This window comes from Malaclemys terrapin, chromosome 9, assembly GCF_027887155.1.
Source record: "Malaclemys terrapin pileata isolate rMalTer1 chromosome 9, rMalTer1.hap1, whole genome shotgun sequence".
Lineage (NCBI taxonomy): Eukaryota > Metazoa > Chordata > Testudines > Emydidae > Malaclemys > Malaclemys terrapin.
Genome location: NC_071513.1, coordinates 81970836 through 81992598, shown reverse-complemented (window position 1 = coordinate 81992598; position 21763 = coordinate 81970836). Strand labels below are relative to the sequence as shown.

General features: G+C 40.0%; 1 protein-coding gene across 1 annotated transcript; it reads right to left on the bottom strand.

Annotated features, from left to right (window-relative positions):
* Positions 1-482: 482 nt before the first annotated feature.
* On the bottom strand, positions 483-14710 carry LOC128843722 (vomeronasal type-2 receptor 1-like). The gene is given in 7 exon segments (XM_054040786.1): positions 483-1480; positions 2626-2749; positions 3752-3979; positions 6638-6683; positions 6685-7508; positions 8429-8720; positions 14565-14710. Coding segments are annotated over 7 exon segments (2607 nt in total). The 5' UTR covers positions 14660-14710.
* Positions 14711-21763: the final 7053 nt, after the last annotated feature.

Here is a 21763-nt window from a genome sequence, read left to right as displayed (position 1 = left end):
GGTGGGGTGGAATGAGCAGTTGCAGGGCCTCGGAGAAGGAGCAGGGTCTCATAGAAGGGGCGGGGCAATAGTGTTCGTTTTTTTGCAATTAGAAAGTTGGCAAGCATACCTAAAGGTAACGTTTGCTGAAACACATAGTCAGAGCGAGTAGGTTTCACAGAGCCCTAAAGACAAGCATTTAATATCCCACAAGAACATATGCTTCTCTCATTCCATCTCTCTCACTCCGCACACACCCCTATTTATTTATCAGAAAAGCAAAAATCCAACCATAAAAGCTCCCCAGTGATGACCTGCATTATTTTCTCAGCACATGTAATATGGTGTGAATTTGGTTGTGTCATCGAGAACCAGAATCCGTAACTTCCACTGGAAATAATGGCAATCTGATGATACATGAGAATCCACTGGAGTTGTCTGTCAGTACTGAGGAAGATAAAGCACAGTAAATGCTGAAGAGCAAGAACTAAAAAAACCTACTACTACTCATCAAGTACCATTGTGGAGAGGGTTCTGTTGGTAACCTCACTGGTGCATGAGGCTGAGGGGGATGGAGCACTCTTGTCATTAGTGGTGGCTTTGCCTGAGATTATTTCCTCTGTATTCCTTTCTGGCTTCAGTAAAATAATGTAACATTTTGGCAGAAATATGCAACCAAGCAAACCAAAGCTTGATGCCAAAATTGCAAATATCTCAACAACTACTTTGAATTTCCCTCTTGTGCTTAAATAGGCTGGAACAAAAGAAATCCAGACTATGAAGAATACCAGCATCCCAAAAGTGATAAATTTAGCTTCATTGAAATTATCTGGTAATTTGCGAGCTATGAAGGCAGTGATGAAGCATAATACAGCAAGAAATACATCAAACCCAAACATAGTACATAAAAATTCTATGGAGCCTTCATTACACTCAAGAATTATCTTTACATTTTGGAATTCCATATTTTTGTACACATATGGAGGTATACATGTGAGATAGGCTGTGCAAATACACACTTCAATTATCATAGAGATTAGCACAAGAAGTTTTTGATGAAAAGATTGCATGGATATATGGTCATGCTTCTCTGCAGCCTTCAACTTGCTACCTCTATATGTTAACAGGAGTGCAATAGTTTTTCCCAGTATACAGGACAAGCAAAGAGAAAACCCCAGGGCAAGAGTCACTTGGCGGATCTGACACGACCATTCTTTTGGTTTACCAGCAAAGAGGAAGGAAGTTAACAAAGTAATGACAAGAGATAGCTGAATGAGAAAGCTCAACCCTCGGTCATTGGCTTTCACAAGAGCAGTGTCCCTGTGCATCCTATAAATAATGGTCACAGAAAGGACAATTCAAGCTCCAAATAGAGAGAGAGCTACCAGTGTGGTCCCTAAAGCTTCATCATAAGCCAGAAACTCCACCTCCTTTAGCACACATTCATTCTTGAGTGTATTGGACCAGTAATCATCAGGACATGGAAAGCATTCTCTTGCATCTGTTAAATACATAAAATATTTTAATTGATTTAGGCAAGGACTGTTAAATGTATCTGTTTGAAAAAGACTCTCATTAACAAGTTTGCTACAGATGTGTGTTTTCGGGGGGTGGGGGTGGGGGGGGTAGATACAAAATAAAGCTTTTTCCAGTCCGGTGAAGCACAGAAGTTAACCATTAAGAAGTTTGGGCAGATGGATTCCGCCTGCTAATGGAATCTCACCCCACTTAACTGGGATAGCTGCTGGGGATAAAATTTAGCCAATGCATTTCATTAATTGAAAATAGCTGGTATAAGGCATGCTATGTCATTTAAATAGCATTCTTCATGTTGACATGTTCCTAATAGTTGAAGGATTGTAGAGGGTTCAGAGAAGTGCCATGAGACTGATAAAATGATTGGTAAACATACTTTACAGTGAAAGACTCAAGAAGCTCAATCTCTTTACTACCCAAAGAGAAGGTTAAGGGTGACTTGATCACACTCTAAGTACCTACAAGGGGATCAGAAATTTGGTAACTGAGGGCTCTTCAGTCTAGCAGACAAAGATATAACAAGATCCAATGGCTAGAAGTTGAAGCTAAAGAAATTCAAAATAAGGTGCAAATGTTTACCAGTGAAGATAATTAACCATTGGAACAACTTACCAAAGGTTGTGGTAGATTCTCCATCACTGGCAATTTTTAAATCAGACTGGATGTTTTTCTAAAAGATTACTCTTGTTCAACCAGGAATTAATTCAGAAGTCCTATGGCCTAGGAGATCAGACTAGATGATCAAAATGGTCACTTCTGGCTATATAATCTATGAATTAACAGCTGGTATTTAAAATAGAGCTAGCTGGGAAACTGAATTTCAGTTTTGTGGAAAATTTTAAGTTTTCAGAAATATTTTCATACTGAATTGGAGTGTTTAGGTATAAGTACCTCAATACAATGGTGAAGGGTGTTCTAGAAATACCGTAGACAGAGAGAGATTTTATGAAGCCCTGAGTTTGCCTGTTACAAAAATTCTACTGTATCTGAAAGAACTCTGGTCATTCTAATTTTATCTCATATAGATCTTAATGATCTATTATATTATCTGGATGAAATCAGTGGTATGTCTATACCTATTTATTCTTACATGAGGCTTTTGTGCTGTACCTGTTTCATTACTTATCTCTCCATCTGCACATGGAATACAGACAAAACAGCATGCAGGCACCCCGTGTCGGATCCCCTTTCTAGCACCAGGTTGGCAGTTTTCAGTACACACAGAACGCGGAGGCTAAAAGGAACAGTATACAATGTCAAATCCATTTCTTCTACAGAGAAATGCATTAGGTATATAAATATGTAGCTAAAAATGGATCATTCCCAATGTGCAAACCTGGGCTCCCAAAAAAGTTCATTTATTACAGTCTACATTGGAACCTTGTCATCTTTTTTCCACCCCTAAAACTTAAGAGCTCGGCTTTGTGCTCCAGATCAAATGTATTATTTGTTATTTTTCCACCAGATGTGCTAGCCAGACTAAACTACAGCAGTGTGTACTAAATAATTAATGTGCTGCTGGAACATTAAAAATGCAACAAAAAAATAGTTATCCATTACTGAGAGAGGAAGCAAACGTCACCCAAAGAGTAAAGAATACATTTTTATAAAGAAGAAACAGGTTGTATTTTAAATGAAAATAATAATATCCTGTACAAAAAGCTCTACAGCTCTGTACATGACCAAACAGGATGGTTTCTAGATAAGATTGGTTTCTAAACAAAGATATTATATATGTATTTGAACAAATAGATATATTTGTTTATTAAATATGTGACTTCAAACACATTGAAAAATGTTCAAAAAAGCTTTCTAAGGGGCCAAAACCTGCAATCCTTATTCAGGCAACACTCCCATTAAGTCAGTGAGTAAGGACTTCATGATATGGCCAACACCAAGTAATCACAGGCTAGTCTGCACTGTCTTTTATTAATTATTATTATTATTATTTATTTCTATCGCAGCAGTGCCTACTGACCATAATTAGGGATAAGAGCCCCATTTGTACCTATACTCTGTGCACACAACACAAATTACAATCCCTGCCCCAGAGATTTTACAATCTAGTATTTTGACTATACACAGCAATTAAATAAACAGACAAATAGAGGTAGGGAAATGACTAGGAGGTGGGATAACAGCAGGCAAAGTAACAGTAAAAAAAAATAATTTGCATAACACCAGTCTCAGTAGTCACAGAGGTCCATTAAGAAGAAAAGAGGCAAAGATTACTAACTTTTAATGTTGGAGTGTTCCAGAATATGGAGTCGTTATTATATATCTTCATCTCATGCCCATCTTTTGTATCATTATAGATTCCAATCTTCACAAAGGAGATTTCTCCAGTCTCATTCAACTGCCAGTTTATAATGTCATATGACGCATACACATCTCCATTGTCATCTATCTTTACTAGCTCATTGTCAAAGGTTGTAAATTTAACATTCTTCAGATAGTACATTAACTATAAAACAGGGGGAAAGTGATTGTCAAATTAATTTACAGAGTTATGTACACTAGTTACATAGCTGGGAAGGATCTGAAGTAGGACATGGACCTGTCATGTCTAGAATTGCCTCAAAGATTTTAAAAATTTAAAGTAAGATAAGTTTTAAAATATATGTACATATAATCTTGTGTCAGATAAGTGGTCAAGTAATCCCTCCCATGGGAAGAAAAGCATGACTGATGAAAAATCCCCTTCCGTGTCCCCAAAAGGATGGGCTGCTTGCTGCTTATTACGCTACCCAACTGAATAATATTCCTTTTAACTCATTAAATTCTATGTAGTAAAACTTCTGTGTAATTCTGCTCAGGTCCATTAATACTACTTGATTTTACCACCTCAGATGGAAGTTCATTTAACCCACAGCATTCACCACGCTCTGTGTAAAATAATGGCCTCAAGTTCCTCTGACATATATTGGGGCAGATCCTCATCTAGTATAAATTATTCTAAACCCATTAATTTAAGTGGGCCTGTGACAAATTTACATAGCTAAGGAGCTTCTTCATTCCCTGGAATATATATAACTGGAATATGTTTTATGCTACATATGCAATTCAAAAGGTTATGATCTACTGAATATATTCATCCTATTTGTATGCATGTATCATTTTTGTATTCAAAGTTATGCATATTCGCTGTGCACTTGTTTGATTTTAAGTAGCCTTAGTAAGGCATTTGGTCAGCTTCTTAAGAAAGGAATTTGCAAGTTAAGTGCCCAATCAAGAAACACTTAACAGACATAGGAACCTTGGAAGACTCTAATCCAAATAAGAAGTCTCCCTGGGGACGTTCAAGGTAGCATGTAAGCAATGGCTGCCACTTGTAAGGAACTGAGTCATGCATGGACATGTGACTTGCCCATGTGACTCCAAAACTCCATCTTGGAGCTGGATTCTGCATAGGAGAGAGGAGGGGGTCTCTACCCACAAAAGAAAGTCTATTTAAGCCCCTGGGAGACCCCTCCATTTTGTCTTCAGCTGGCTCAAGAGATAGCCTCTCCGCCCCCAAAGGATACCTGAAAGAAACTGGAACAAAGGACAGTAACCACAGGGGTGTGAGTGATTGCTGGACCCAGGCTAGAAGGAGGCTAGTCTGTAAAAGAAGCTTACTGGAACATCTCTGAGGGTGAGATTTCATCTGTAATCACTTTCTTACTGTATTAGGTTTAGACTTGCGTGTTTTATTTTATTTTGCTGGGTAATTCACTTTGTTCTGTCTATTACTTGGAACCACTTAAATCCTACTTTTTGTATTTAATAAAATCACTTTTTACTTATTAGTTAACCCAGAGTATGTATTAATACCGGGGGGGGGGGGGGGGGAAGGAGAACAATTTGAGTTTACCCTGTATAAAGCTTTATACAGGGTAAAATGGATTTATTTGGGGTTTGGACCCCATTGGGAGCTGGGCATCTGAGTGTTGGGGACAGGAACACTTCTTAAGCTGTTTTCAGTTAAGCCTGCAACTTTTGGAGGACGTTGTTCAGACCTGGATCCGAGTTTGTAGCAGGCTAGCATGTCTGGATCAAACCAGGCAGAGCTCTGAAGTCCCAAGCTGCCAGGGAAAGCGGGCTCAGAGGTAGTCCCAGCACATCAGTTGGCAGTTCCCAAGGGGTTTTCTGTGATCCAACCCATCACATATATACCTTCTATGTCTGGTGTGTCCAAGTAATAACATTGTACCAATTTCTGCCACCCTTACTCATGTTGGGTAGAACCTTACTCCTCAACTAGTCCCCATGAAATCAATGAGGCTACTTGTGGAGCAAGGTGCTACTCAGTGTAAGAGTATCAGACTCTGGCCTAGAGTAGTTATCTCTCACATCATTTACAAAACCCAAGAACTTGAAAGCAAGGAAAAGACATCACAAAATGTGCACGGACAACATAATAAACACAGTCTCAGCTAACGACGATCTTATGTTCAAAGGGCCTGATTCTGATTTCACACCAGCATAACTCCATTGTTATCTACTTACAGCCTATCATGCTGAACAATATTGTCTCATTGTTTCCTTGTACTCCCCTATCGGTCTGTCTGTAGCCATTGATCTTTTGTCTGACCCATGACTGTAAGCTCTTTAGGGAAAGGACTATCTTTTTGTTCTATGTTTGTACAGCACCTCGCACAACAGGGTCCTGGTCCATGACTGAGGCTCCTGGTCCTATGGTAATACAAATAATATCTGAGCACCTCACATCATCCCTGTGGGATAGGGAAGTGCTATTATTAACTCATATATAGACTGACTAGCCCAAGGTCATACAGGAAGTCTGTGGTCGGGCAAGGAACTGAAGCCAGGTCTCCTGACTCTTAGGGTAGAGGCCCTAACCACAATACCATCCTTCCACCCCGTTTACACAGGTGTAAGCAAAATCTGAATCAGGCTCATTTAGTGCAAACCATACCTCGTCACTTGATTTCAGCATATATTTCAAATTTACCTATTACTCATTTTATATTTAATTTTTCTGCTATTAATATTGAATTTATTTTCTTTATAGATACACTTTTAAAAATTAAAAGAAAGTTAAATGCAATTGCAGATACCACATTAAAGTTCTCTCTTTAATTCATTATGTAAAATTATGATAGGGAAAAGCAATGCTTACCTGCCAGGGCTCAAAATCATATATAATTGCACAGGAATTTTTTTGGAAATGGTCCATTTCCTTCTACACAGGTGTCTAAATTGTTAAGGGCATGGGCCACAGTGAACACAGCTTTATAGACATTATATGTTATTCTGAGCTCTGAAACATCCAGGTAGGTATTTTTTATGTCTTCCAGTTTCTCCTTTCCAGTACAGAGCTGATCAGAAACAGGATGTACTCCACTCTCTCGACCTGTTACATTTATTCTAAAATCTGTATTATAAGGTACCGTGCTGTTAGGCCAAGTGCAATTGAAAGCAGTCTGCCAGAACTCAATAGTCAAGTCATCACTAGCATCATTATCTGGATGCACATCAAGCAGAAAGTCTTTTAATCCTGGTATGTCACCTCTCCGTACTCCAAAACCAATGGTCCCACCAAGGAATGAAAAATATTCAGGTTTAGCAATTAGTGCTGATGTAACCCAGGCCTCACTTGCAATCCAGGTTTTGCCAGTAATGTTACTGTTGGCAATTTCTTCCATTAAGGGACTGAGGTCAATATCAGAGGAATACACTACAATGATATTTGCTGTGGATTCTTTTATAGCTTCCACAACTGCTAGTATTTTTTCCCTGGAAAATATTTTTGGAATGGTCTCAGAGAAAGCAATGCAGATTCCAGATTTCTCTACATTTTGTTTAAAATGTTTGATTCCGTATTTTCCATAGTCATCATCTGCTGCTATTGTTCCTATCCATACCCAACCAAACTGTCGAACAAGTTCTGCCATAGCCAGTGACTGATGGTTATCATTCGGTATAGTGCGCAGAAAGGAAGGGAACTGGTATTTGTCAGAAAGAACCGAACAGGAGGAGGCATAACCAACCTATCAAAAAAAAAAAAAAAGTATTGAGGAGGGATTACTGGCCCAGTTACTGCTTTGTTTTTCACTTTCTTCTATTTAGCTATCTTTGGTATTTATAGGGCAACATTCACCAAAGCCGGGGCCCAGTGTTTAATGTGACTATGCAGCCTCTAACTGCTGCATCATTAGAGATTATTTTTATGTTGCTGTATGTGTATTCCAGAACCTAAATTTCAAAAGGTAAACCAAGTGTAAACCAATGCAATATAGACTGCTTGAAACAATAGCGCTGAGAGAAGTGTGAATGCTCCAAGTCAACTGGGTGTGCACTCTGAAGCCTAGCAATGAAAATGTAATTATGAGGAGCCAGGGGTCACCAGCACTCAGAGAAGCCTTGGTCACACCACTCTTTGCCCAGCCATGGTCCCTGCACTGTCTGCTGGGAAGGAAACAGTGTATGAGCTACTGGGTGGCTTTGAGCCAGCCAAGGATTCCCTTACACAGAAGTGGTCCTCCAGCAGCCAGTTAAGCCTGTTTTGTAGCCAGTAAAATGGTGGAAAGTTCTTACAATATGTGTTAGTTCATTCAAAGTGAAGAGCATTCAAGGTGTTGACTGGCCACTTCACCTTGAATGGTGTCTTAACTCAGAGAGACAAGTTGGATGAGATAATAACTTTTCTATTGGACCAACTTCCGTTGGTGAAGAGACAAGCTTTTGAGCTTACACAGAGCTCTTCTTCAGGTCTGGGAAATTCCACCTTGTGTTTAACTGTGACACTCTGAGCACCTTTCCCAGACCTGAAAAAGAGCTCTGTGTAGCTCGAAAGCTTGTCTCATTCATCAGCAGAAGTTGGTTCAATAACAGATATTTCTTCACCCACTTTGTCTCTCAAATATTGCTCATTATATTTAGATTTTAAACAAATACAACCTTCAGTTACCTCAGGGAAATAATAGAGCCCTACGATTCTTGAAGAAGCAATAGTCAATGTTGATCCACCAGCTCCAATGACTGCTACAAGAGGTGCACCAGCACTGCATCTGAAGTTGGGCATTGTTTCATTCTGTCCAGTCAAGTATGCCAAAGTCCCTTCAACAGTTTTGGATGTTGTAAAGCAGGTATCATAGATGTGATAACCCAGTGTTATATTTGGTAGAATATCTAGCCTATTGTTCACCTCCTGGATGGCATGTATCATAGCTCTGGCCCAACGGAAACCTCGGAAGTTAAATCTGCAAAGACAAAGTATTTGTCAGTGCTGAATACATTTGCCAAAAGCACTTCACATGGAACGCACTTCTTGTGTCATTCCTAAAAGCAAAGCAATACATTTTGTGAGTGCATGGTTTTCCCTGAAAAGTAATGGGTTTTGATGAAATCTGATACTGTAAAAGTTGATCTGATTGGAGAATGTTCAGAAACTTCGTAGAAGGCACTCAGCACCTCCCAGGATCAGCTCCAAAATGAATAGTAAGTGAATGATCATGGAGGGTCTAATCCTGCAGCCCTTACTCATGAGTAGTCTCATTATCTTTGTTATCCTATTGCAAACACTGACCATTCAGCTGAGTAATGACTACAGGAGCAGGTCCTTATTTTGTAGTCACTCCATCATCCTCAGAGCCAAACTGGCTGAGAACCAACCACTTTTTTTTGATACGTCATTTTCCAGTGACACTTTGTTCTCACCCACCTCATCTTATATTAAGAACACCTCGACAAAAGCTTGTCATTAACATCAGACCAGCAGTGGAGTTCCTCCCAAGAATCCCAGTAGATGATTTTTTTCAAGTAGAGAAACATAGGAGGTCACAATGTAAATAGAAGCAAAGTTGACATTGCCTTTATTCTTCACAGCTACCTCCCATGGACATGTGCCTTTACCTACATCTCCTCAGTAGCTTAGCGTGTGCTCTGTGCAAACTTATAAATTATGAATTTTGTCTTTGTCTTACTTTCAGCCTTTGAAATTATGGTTTATTCAGAACTGAGTGTAAATCCATGCTCCACTCAAAGCCCTACTGTTCTGCTTTGCCATCATTTGGGCAAACCCAGAGGGAAAATGCTTTAATTATTTCATACTGCACCTTATGATCTTTCAAGACACCAAAACAAAAAGAAGCAATCACTGCTGTTGGTTGCACGAGAGTCAAAAGTACTTTTCTTACATTGTAAATATTTTAATAAAGAGTTTAAGGGGAGAAATCACCGTAATTAGAAACAACTGTATTTGTCTGATTTCTATATACCATGTGATCCTGAGAATTAAACTAACTTCTGCTCTCTCTACACTAACAGACTGCATGTGCTACAAACCGCTCATAAGGAAAATACTGACTCAATGATGAGCTTGGAGGTAATAAGCCACCAAATAATCCACTTCAATGTGACTCTTCTAAAGTGGCTTTGATCTGTAAGTCAGTAAAGGAAAGTTTTGTTCCTGTTCTGCAGAAAGCTGATGTGCTTATGTATTGGTGCAATGGTGCCCAGTACTACACAGACAAACACCCTAGAAGCTTTAATAATGATAATAATTTGTAAAAATCCTGCCTATGGAAAGTAGAACCAAAATAGAGAAGCTGTAATGTTTCATCTCTGAGGTTTCAATATGAACCAATATACTCCTCCAATATTACAACTAATTAATTAACTAAACGTGCCCTTTTCCCTCTGAGTTTTGTCTTGAGATTCAATAAGAAACTCAGAGATTATGAAACCAAGTACACCAATCCCCTGGAAATGTTCTGGGAAAGTTACATGAATTCAAACCTAGGAGTGTTTGCGTAGGCTTCAAGTCTTTCCTCTCTTTAAACCTTTAACTGTTCTAGGTGGAGCACCAGTTGCCACAATCACATCCATGCAATCCATTCTAATGGAGTCACAGTCCAAACTGTGCCTGGAACTAGCACTCTGGGTTAAAACCTACACTAGATGTTGGTGCTTCCTGGGAAACAGAAAAAGAAGCCAGGATGTCACCAAGAAAATCTAGCAGAAGCATTCCAGCCCCTGCTGCTTTTATTGGACTTCAGGAAGCAGTAGCAGCAGCAGACCTGCTATTTGTGACATGTTCAGCTGACATGGCCAAGATGTACCCATGACTGGACAACAATCCTGAGGGGCCCACTGGTGATGGGATTTGTATTTCCAGGAAGGAAGGATAGATTGATCGATCCCAGGATAAATTTACACTCAAACAAAACTCCACTAACACAACAAATCACTATTAGAAAATATTCTTACCCCTTCTATCTCTTCCCACCTCCCAGTCTTGTGCCAAGCATGGCACAGCCAGACCAAAGACTGTGGCCAATGAATTTTATTCACTTGTCATAAATATGCAGTGCCTTTCCAGAGAATGAGGGCTGATCCTGCCAGCGGCTGAGTGCCTTCAACTTCTGTTGGACTCCAATGACAGTAGAGGGCCCTCTGCACTTTGAAAGATGAAGCCCTCAGCAGATTAGTCAGATTGCTTGAATTTTCTCTCAGCCTTTCTGACCAGGCTATAATTAGAATAATTAGAAGCTGTCATCATGAAACATGAAATCTGCTTAGTTTTAGCTTTCCTTGAAAACTCAAGCCAGACTGGTTGGAAAATTTACAAAGATCTACAAACATTTCAGAGATGCTCAGCTCTGGGCATTTTGGTTAAAACCACTTTTTAGTGCAAACCAGTGCTTAATGTGTGCCAAGGCACCTCTAGGCTTGGCAGTTCGTAGTCCCAGCACCTCTGGGCTTGCTGCATCAGTTATGAATGTAAAAAATTGCTTTAGCTTCAGCACCTCTTTTATTACTGTCAAGGCTGATTCCCCACTCTGGCACTTCGAGTGCAGAAGATGGGGGCCTGCAAGGATTTTAAAAATGAATACTGGCCACTCCAGGCTGGTATTAAACTCCCAAGGTCACAGCTTCTCTCTGACCTTGGATGGGTAGATGCTGCCACCACCCAAGTGCAAAAAACCCCTTTTTAGAGAACCCAGAAGCCACACTTGGGAATTCCTTCCTGTGGGGTACCCTCAAGCCCTTTCACCCCCGCTCCAGGGAAGAGCTGAGAAAAAAAAGCAAAGGAAATCAGCTGTTGCCACCAGCTAATTAAACAACATGTGCACAAACCTCTTAGGGCACCAAAAATCCAATCCCGTTCTTAAAAAAAGGTAAATTTTATTAAAAACAAAAAAGAAAGAAAATACATTTGGAACTTAGGCTTTTGCTAGATTTAAAAAACACAATTACAAAAATTAAGTATCAAGATAGCTCTCTTGAGGTTCAGCTTAAAGGTTACAAGCAAAACAAAAGCATCTGGGGTTAGCACAGAGGAGTCCACAAGCCTATAAGAAATAAGAGAAATAACCCTAATTGTGTTTTCCTAGACATTCCCTGATTTACTACATAATTGGGGTTTCAGATAAGCAGGGTTGAGATATGATTTGATGCTTTTTCATACCTGGTTTTAAAGCTTTTTACAGCATAGCTCCAGCCCTGTCCTGCTCTGACCGGAGAACAACAACAGACAAAGGGATGTTTTCCCCCCCCCCCCCAATTTTAAGAAGTTCTAGCCCTCCCATTGGCTCTTTTGATCCGGTGCCCACTCCCTTTCTTTTACCTATGGGTTTTTTAAACCTTTTACAGGTAAAGCAAGTAAAGAATAGTTACGAACAGGGATTTTGTAGCTAACTGGCTGGGTGTCCATAAAAGAGAGCTATCCCATCCCCCCCTTCATTGATCACATTTACAAATTAAGCACTTGTGCAAAACCTTGTTGATTGAAACAGGAGGAAATATTTCCAAAGACCCATGCAATCTGGAGAATTCACCTTCATGGAAAGTGAATTCTGATACTGAAAGCCTGAGTTTTTATATCAGTACTTTTGTTCAAAGAGCTACATTCATTCAGTTAGGGAATAGAAACCTAACACAAATGTGTCCTCTGTGCTCAATCCAGACTCACCAACACAGGATACAAAATTCTAATGAAAATTTTAATGAAATGCTCAGATGCAATCTATAGACCTTATTCAATGGTGAACAATTTCAAATACTAAATACACTTGAGAAAAATGGCTGTTCACAGACAATTCACACTGAAAAAGGGGTGAGATTCATCATGTAAACTATACATTATGAATTATTCACCCAGCTTTACTTGCAGCTGGACAATTTGTTCTGAGAAGGAAAAAAAATCTAAACAACTCATATACCAATCCTATTTCCATATGATATGCTTCCTCTTCCTCAAAAGCAGCAATAGAAATCCCTGAGGAAACATAAACGGATCTATTGCTATTCCAATCTATGTTGTAGTTACCTTAGAGAAGAAGAAAGCATAATTTCTGCCCTGTTTTGCATTCTGTGGGATGTGTGCACAATTGTTTTACGATACATTCAGAAATGTGATATTATTTCCAGCAATACTGCTGCTATTTTCTACTCAGCAATGCCAGAAGCTTTAACAAATACTTTATTGTGAAAGTTACTGGGGATAAAATCCTGAGGGGTGCTAAACCCATGTAACTCCCAATTCATTCTTTGGGAGTTGCTGGCCCTCAGCATTCTCAGAATTAGGATTCTTTATTTACCACTACAGAATAATAGAAAACATTTTGCAACAAAGTAATCATAATGGCAGGTTTACAGGGAAATACTCGCTAGCAAACTTTAACAAGTATCAAAATTACATATTGTTTAAAAGGACAATGCAATAAAATTAGTGGAACAAAGTGGTATTAGCATTTTTCAGGCTTGAGGCTACAAGGATTCTTTTTTATGGCCCATATTCTATTGTCAGTTTTTGTGCAAAATTCCTGTTGACTTCAATGGACGTTCTGTGCAAGAAACAAGGGTCTATATAGCCTCCAACCAGCATCCATTGAAGTCAGTGGGAAGAAAATTAGGTCCTTGTTCTATATTCAAACAGTATGCAATATGAGTCTGATCCTGAAAAGGGTTGCTGCCCACCTGCAATCCCCATTGACAGCAATGGAAACTTCAGGAATACAGCACCTGCCTGCATTGGACCCATGATACTAGCAATAGCAAAGTGTTCTGTGCCATTTTTGTCTCCTTTCAGAATCAACTTTATTGGCTCCTAAGACATACAGAACAAAATATGGTTAATACATGGTATGCAATTACCTTTATTCATAAACTCGCTGTAATGGTCTTAGTAGAGTCCCCCTGGGCATTTCACAGTACAGACTACCATACAGTTCACTGAATGCAGTGAATAGCCCTGGCTTAAACTGAGTCTTAAACCCCTTAAGCGTACATAATGCTCTCTCTTTGCTGAGAATGGCCTTTCCAGAACAGCACAAAGATGTATCAATAAAATCTGTGACATTTTAGTGCCCCCCCAATGTAGACACTATTTCATTGTTACTGGACAACAAAAACAGGTGTGATTTTACTCTGTGTTGTAAATGATGGGGCGTTAGAGAAGAAATTACACCTTTCTAGTGTATTGGCTATTCTACCTTATTCCATCAAGTTTTTCATGCTGCAACCGCTGCAGTGGTATTTGAGCACCTAGACTCTGATCCAGCACTGCATTTAAGCAGATGCTTAATTTAAAACTCATTTATATTCCCACTTAAATCATTGGGATTAGCTGTGTGCATAAAGTTAGGCATCCGTTTAAGTGCTTTGCTGGGTCCCAGTACCCTCTGGCCAGATGCTGAACATCACAACTGCTCAGAATAATTAATAAATGACACTAGAAAATTCAGGTTTTAACACAGGCATTCTGCTGATTGCATATTGGTGGTTAGACACTGGAGTCAGCTTTACGCACAATATTGAGCAAAATCTTCCATAAAAATGGATGTACTTGCTGTATCTGTCTCTTGTACCCAAAGGAGCCATGTCTAGTCTGTAGATAGCATTTCTGATGGGTGAGTCTAAAAGAGTTCTTCCTTGGTCAAGCCACTCAGAGCTACCCTTCAGCTTCTCTTAAGTGGAAGCCACTGTTTGCACATCTTACGAATTCTACCATTTTTTATCCAGTAATAAAACACCTGCACTGGCACACACACACCTCATTTATCTGCCAAGCTGCTACCTGCACAGGAGGGGAAATGTCTTACCCTTCACATTTTGGTGACACTGTCTCTGAAGTAGTTGGTTCTTTTTCTGGTATAGTCCTGAAGTGAATGGGAAACATTCCTCCTATTATCAGCATATGGTTCTCAGATTCCACATAGCCATGTAAATCAAATTTTCCTAGCAATCTACATGTAGCTTCTGCACCTTGAATGACCAGCATACGCAGAAAGAATGCAAACAATCCTAGAAGCAAGTACAACTTCATGTTGGCCATTTTATTAGGAGCCAATTTGGGGAAATGATCAATGTAAAAATATTCAAGCCTTTATGAGGCCCTTGAACATATATTTACGTCTACTAGCCTATGAAAGAATAAGTAGGTTCCCCAGGGACATAGCTTGCTGTCCTCATTACCTAACTGGCAAGTCACATCCCATTTGCAAGGCGCTATATAGAGTGAGGGTTACGCTGTTATTTTGAAAAGTACCTAAAATTTGCCCTGTTCCTTAATAACCAAATAAAGTGCTAGAAACAAGTTATTTGTATTATTTTGTGTGCTCTCTACTGCTGAAGGGACAGAATTCTGGCTTTGATGTTTCCATAATGAGTTAGGACACTTAGGGATCCTTTTTGGAAGGTACCAGGAGAATGTTTTTTAAATCTCTCTTCATAAGTCTTATTCAGGTGAGCTATTACTGAGGTAAGTAGGAAAACTGTGCAGGATCAAGCATTTCCTTTTAATACACATCCCAGAAGGAGACAAACAGGTCTGATCCTATTATGTTTTATACAGATGTGTCCGCTGCAGGCATTAGACACTCAGTAAAACAAGCAGTTGAGGTCTGGTGATGATAGGGATGCACTGGGGGATGCCTACCTACTTCCTTCATCAGAGATCCTGCTGGTGTGGATGAACCTCTCCCCACATATTATGGGTGTGTTTCTTTAAAGATAGATGTTGACAAGATTAGAATAAGGATCAGGCTCCAGAGGATTTGAGAGCCAGCTGCTCCCCATTTGAGCTTCAACAATCAGATTCACCAATACCTCAGCACCTGGGTACCTTGTCCCTAAAAACTAGTTCATCTTTTCACTGTAATCTGGCTAAATATTTTGATTTATAATGTCCAGATTTTAGAAAAATACTGCTCATCACGACTACTGGGTTTCCGAATTGTGGCACATCACACTTGACACTTGTGGCACAGCTCAGCTACCATCAGCCTCCTTCGCTCTTTCAATCACGCTCTATATTTTGTTGAAAGAGAAACTCTAGTGCCTTTGAGAATGTGTTTCCTGTTCTTGTGGAAAACATTACCCCCCACTTGCAAATTCAGTTAACACAGAATCACCTAAGTATGCACAAAAATGCAGGGAGAAATCATGAGACAAATAAGACACAAAAGAGCTGAACTGGGAATGACCTTCAAAACATGCAATTCGTGTTTTCTATTTTAGTTTCTTTTCGAAGGGGAACATTACATCTAATTAACTGTTATTTGAAATGTTATGGAAATGTAAGTGGAACGCCACCCACCACTGAAGCTAGAAAAATACTGTTCAGTGGCCATGCCATGAGTTTGGCGATCTCAGTCCAGTTCCTGAAGAACACATGCCATTTCCTAAGCACACTGAAGGCAGTGGAAAGGCTTCCATTGACTTCGTTGGGATTTGGATCAGATGCAAATGTCCATTTAAAATGTCTAAAACCCTTCATAACTGACACTACTTGGCATTTTTGCTGACCTCAACAGAGAGGCCATGGATTGAATGGGCATGTAGACTGCTATATTGTCTCAGGCTTAGAGATGGTTGCTCTGGGTGAGAATGGAGACACCATGCCAGGGCAATGTGGGTGAAGTTTGTGCTGCTGCTGCCTTGTACTGTACCTGTCCTGTGGCTCGAGGACATCAGTCTCCTGGTTTTTCAGTTTAGACCTTACACAAGCACTAAATTTCCACACCATTTTTTAAAAGGATAAATTAAAGGCTAGAGAAATGTGCTGCTTGTCCAATGAATGCAGAAATAGGTGCAGATTCTTCTCTGGTTTTGCTTTTCCTGCTGCATATTAACTGCTCTTCATTCCTATCAGCTACAAACCATTTCTCCATTGTTTAATGTGCTGATGGGCTCTAACACTGTGTGCGCGTGAGCTTCTCTCTCACTCTTTCTAGGTCATATGATCTTCTTAGTTTTTAACACAATACAATATACTTGTCACTACTTGTCTTTACCTTCCAGCAACAGAAACACCTGAACCCAGAAGGATATGAAAAGCGTTTTAGGCAACAGGGGACAGAACAATTATGGGAAATTAAATGCTGCTGTGCTTGGTACAGTATTTACTTTGAGTGCCTTATTAACTCTTTCAAGGAAGATCATATTATTTGCATGAAAAAGCTCCTTGAGGCTCTTAAACATGAGTAGTTTAACGTAGCTGCCTATCCCTGCAAGAGAAGAATGACAGGAAAACACAGCAGTAGTGTATTGCAGTTACAACTTTATACAGATACTTGTTATCTTTACAAATCCCATATGAGGGACCCCATAGTGGCCTCAAATCCTGCTTGCACTCAGTCCCATTGCCTTAGGTTTATGGGTATATCTACTCAGCAAATGAAGGTGTGATTGTAGCACAGGCAGGCATACCCCTACTAGCTTTAACCTAGCTAGAGAGGATAATAATAATAGAGTAGACATGGTGGCCAGGCTTCAGCATGGGGAAGGTGACCCAGTACAAGCCTGCCAGGGACCCTGGGTATGCACTCGGGTTGCTAGCCCATATTGAAGTCTGTGCCACCACATCTTCATTACCACTGTTCCGCGTGTTAGCTAGATTAAATGCATTACAATTACTCCTTCATTTGCTGTGTAGACATACCCTAAGTGAATGAGTAAAAGGAGCAGGATGAGGCCATGGTTAGAGTTGACCTGTCTGTTCACGGAGAAGAAATATATGCTTTTTAGCAGTAGTAAAATGGAAAAGGGTTTTAGTGATGTTTGCAAAGCTTTTAAAATTATTAATGGACATCAGCAGTGATTTCTATTCAACATGTTTAGCATTTCAAATAGTGATCATTGTGCTGCTACATCTCCTTAATTTATCTGCATGAAACAAGTATAAATAAATGTTTGTCTGACAAGTAGGTTCACCTCAGTCCTGATCTTCTTGGGAACTCCTGTAGGATCTGAAATATCAGAGGGTTTCTTGCCAGTGCTTGTGGAAGGGTCTCCTGTGGCTCCCTTATTATTGCTGTGAGATTTGTGTATTCTAAATTGCACACAGTGTTAAATGCATTATGGGATGATTGTGTTACTTTGCTGCCGCTATAGCAGTCAGTAATCATCGATTCCAAGGCCAGAAGGGACTGTTGTGATCATCTAGTCTGACCTCCTGTATAACACAGGCCAGAGAACTTCCCCAAAATAATTCCTAGAGCGGTTTTTTTTTTTTTTTTTTTTTAAGACAAAACATCCAATCCAGTTTAAAAATGGTTAGTGATGGAGAATCCACCATGACCCTTGGTAAACTGGTCCAATGGTTAATTACCCTGTTAAAATTCTTTGCCTTATTTCCAATCTGAATTTGTCTAGCTTCAACATCCAGCCATTGGATCATGTTTTCCTTTTCTCCTTTAGACTTAAGAGCCCCATTGTTCTAGGCATTGTACAAACACACAACAAAGAGACAGTCCCTGCTCCAAAGACTTTACAGTCTAAATGCACTGTCACCAAAACATCCCCATTCCCTGCCAGCCAGTGAACAACAATGAATTACCTGGAGAGAGAATAACAAAGATGATGAATCAATACACAACTCTTGGTCACTCTTTCATTCCATCACTAACTCGGATACTGGAGATTGTTGTAATTCATTCGGAATGGCTGATGAAAAAAATCATTCTATTTGGATGTGATATTTTCCCGACGATTTTTACCAGAGAAAAGACTGCACTGAGCTATCCCTTGGAATAAAAATCAGTTCTAGTCTTTTCTCCAGAATGTTGCATTCCAGAATATTGCTTTGATTTAGCATTGAATCCTGCAAAAACCATCATTTAACATACATCTCACCATAAGGAAAGTGAGCTTAGGCATCACAAAACACTATTCCGGGGAGATCACACATTGCTCCTTCCTATCCCCAGCAATTTAGTGCCTCCCCTTCGAAATCCAGGTCTTTCTTTTAATGAAATGGTGAGAAATCTAACACAACTGACTACGGTGATTATCTGGCTTTTCTATATAGAAGCATTAACTTCTGTTCACATTTCAGTTTTTTCTAATCTAACATCACAATAGCTAGCTACTGAACTTTGCTATTCTTCTTTTGTAACACAAGATGGCGCCAGTACTGCGTTGGTTGGTCTAGCATGCAACAGAACTTTAAAACCAAATGTGGCGTTCATTGGTGCATATCGCAGTTTTACGTAGAGAAGGACCCAAACTGCAGTATTCAAGTCTGGATTTTGAATTCCTCATACTTCTGCAGCATTTGGACAGAATAGATTGGCTGGAGATCTGGGACCAGCCATGAAATTTAGAACTAGGCCTAAGTTTTGATTCTGAACTCCCCAAATTTCAAAGATGTTTGAATACAGATCCTTGATTTGGTCCTATCTCTAATTATACAGAGCACATTTGGCAAGGGACTCTGGCTGCCTTTACACCCTAATGGCAAAAAATGTTATCATACTAAATTGAATTTTTTAAAAATCAGAGAAAAGACATGCTAAACCCAAATGAATACAAAGAAACTAAACTATAGACATTTTTGGGTATTTCCAGCTGAGACAAGCTTACCATAGCTGCTTGGTCCCTGGTGGTCCACAGGTCTTTTGGAGACTCCTGATACAAGTCTCAGATGGAATAAACCGTAGGACATACACTAATTTAATCCAGTCACCAAAAGGATCTGGTAATTGGCAGTCTGCTCCAGTGGCTGGAATCAATAGCTGGCAGACAGAAGAACAAACTTTACTCCCTGAGTTACCCTTTCCTACATGTATTTGATTTTTTTTTTCTTCCCAGGTGTATTGCTATCACAATTTAAATAATGAAGATTCAATCTTCACACCTGTAGGAAGTATTGTGGGGATCTTTGGCACTGTTTAATTCCTCATTAAAACCTATATAGACCCATGGAGAAATGACACAGCAGGAAGATTATTGCCTTTCTCCTTTATATGCCACTCATATAACAGTTCAAGGGACTCACTGCTTGTCCATCTCAGCATATTTCAATTTAGGACTTAATATGGGGAGATGCACTATACAGGTGCAGGCTTAATGAATATCATAGGTTTCTCTCAGGTCTGTGTCAGCTCCCAGGTTTTTTGGGTTTTTTTCCCCCCTCTTAGATTCCATCTATTAGTCTTTGGATTCTGCTTACACCATTGTACTGTTGTACAGCTGGGCTACGGGAGATAACACATTTAAACAGCACCTTCCTAAAGAATACCAAAAGTCCATGCAGAACCTCAGTGTGCAAGGTTTCATCCAAAAGACTCAGGCCTTGGCTACACTTGCAAGTTACAGTGCTGTAAAGCCTCCCCCAGCGCTGTAACTCACTCCCCGTCCACACTGGCAGAGCACTTACAGCGCTGTATCTCTCTGGGTACACCGCTGCAGGTACTCCACATCTCCGAGAGGAATAACAGCTGCAGCGGAGTGGCTACGACTCACGGGTGTGAGTGTAAACGCTTGCAGCGCTGTCCTAATCACCTTGTCAAGTGGCCAATCCTCTCCATTGCTGTGACCGGCTGCAGCAATGCGGAAGTGCCGGTTTCAAAGCTCGTACCACAGAGAAAAGCAAACAGTTTGCAGCTTGCTTTGAGTGAGTAAATGAATGAGCAGGGTGCCGGGAGTTCGGAACTTGCAAAATAGAGAGCTGACATGCTCCAAAAAGCACTCTCTCTCCCCCCACACTCCCATCCTTTATCTGGTATTTCATTATCTGACTTACACAATAAATCTCATGTGTGTATATGTGGTGCACAGTAATACTTTTCTCTCCTAGGGATCTTACGTACTGCATAGTATTTCATGTACCGAATTCACTCAACTGGGCTTCACCAAAGTGTTTAACTAGGGCCAGGTCAAAACTATAAACTCACATCAATATAACTACATAGCTCAGGGGTTTGAAGATCCACACCCGTAAGCGACACAGTTATATTGACCTAACGCCTGGTGTAGACAGCGCTATATCCACAGGAGGGCTTCTCACGTTGACACAACTACCGCCTCTAGTGGGGGGGTGAATTAACTACACTAACCAGATAGTAGCTTCTTCACTAAAGTGCTGCAGCTGTGCCACTGCAACTTTTTAAGTGTAGATCTAGGTTTATTCAGGTTTAAGAACATAGATATAGATTAACTAGAATACTTTAGCATGGAATGATTTCATCAATCAATGGGTGATCTTTAGCCTTAAGAAAACAACAAACTATATCTAAGAGGGTCTATTAAAAGTCACTGAATGCTCAGGTCTCAAGGAGACAGATGTGCTCTATTTCCTTCTTTGGAAGAAAAGTGAAATGCAACAAGCAAGATGAGCCAAGTCACTGATGTGCTAATTTGTCCTTGGTAACTAATTAGTCTCTAATACTGTCCCCTTCCCATCAGCCACAGAAATATCTTTCTTAGAATCAAAGGTTCATTGCAGGGCTGCTTGACACAGTACCACTTAATTACATTCATCCAGTAGCAGGTACAAGTCCACAGAGAGTCTACTATAGTGCAGTGGAATAAAGTTACCTCAAAAGTACTATGACAAATGCTACGTTCAAACATTATCCACAGCTACTTACAAGAGGCACTGTCTCATTACAGCTTTTCCAGTGTATTCTAGTGGTTTGAGCAAGGGACAAGGAGACACCACTCCTAGGTTCTAATCCAGGCTCTGCCACTGACCTCTTGTGTGACCTTGGACAAGTCAATTAGCCAGTCTATCTCAGGTCCTTCATCTGTAAAGTAGGATAACACCACTTACCTCATTCACAGGAGTATTGTGAAATGTAACTAATTTTGAAAGGACTCTGAAGGTGCATATAAGTAAAGTATTATTAAATTAAAGTGGCTACTCATCCTGCACCTGCAGTCCTTTACAAAAAGCTGCCATTCTTTATATACGTAACTATAATAGAGGTGAAACTCTACTCAGGTGATAGGATGAAGGATCATATGAAATTGGGCAGAGAAATGTTGTGTGGGTCCATGAGTGCACAATGACAGGTCC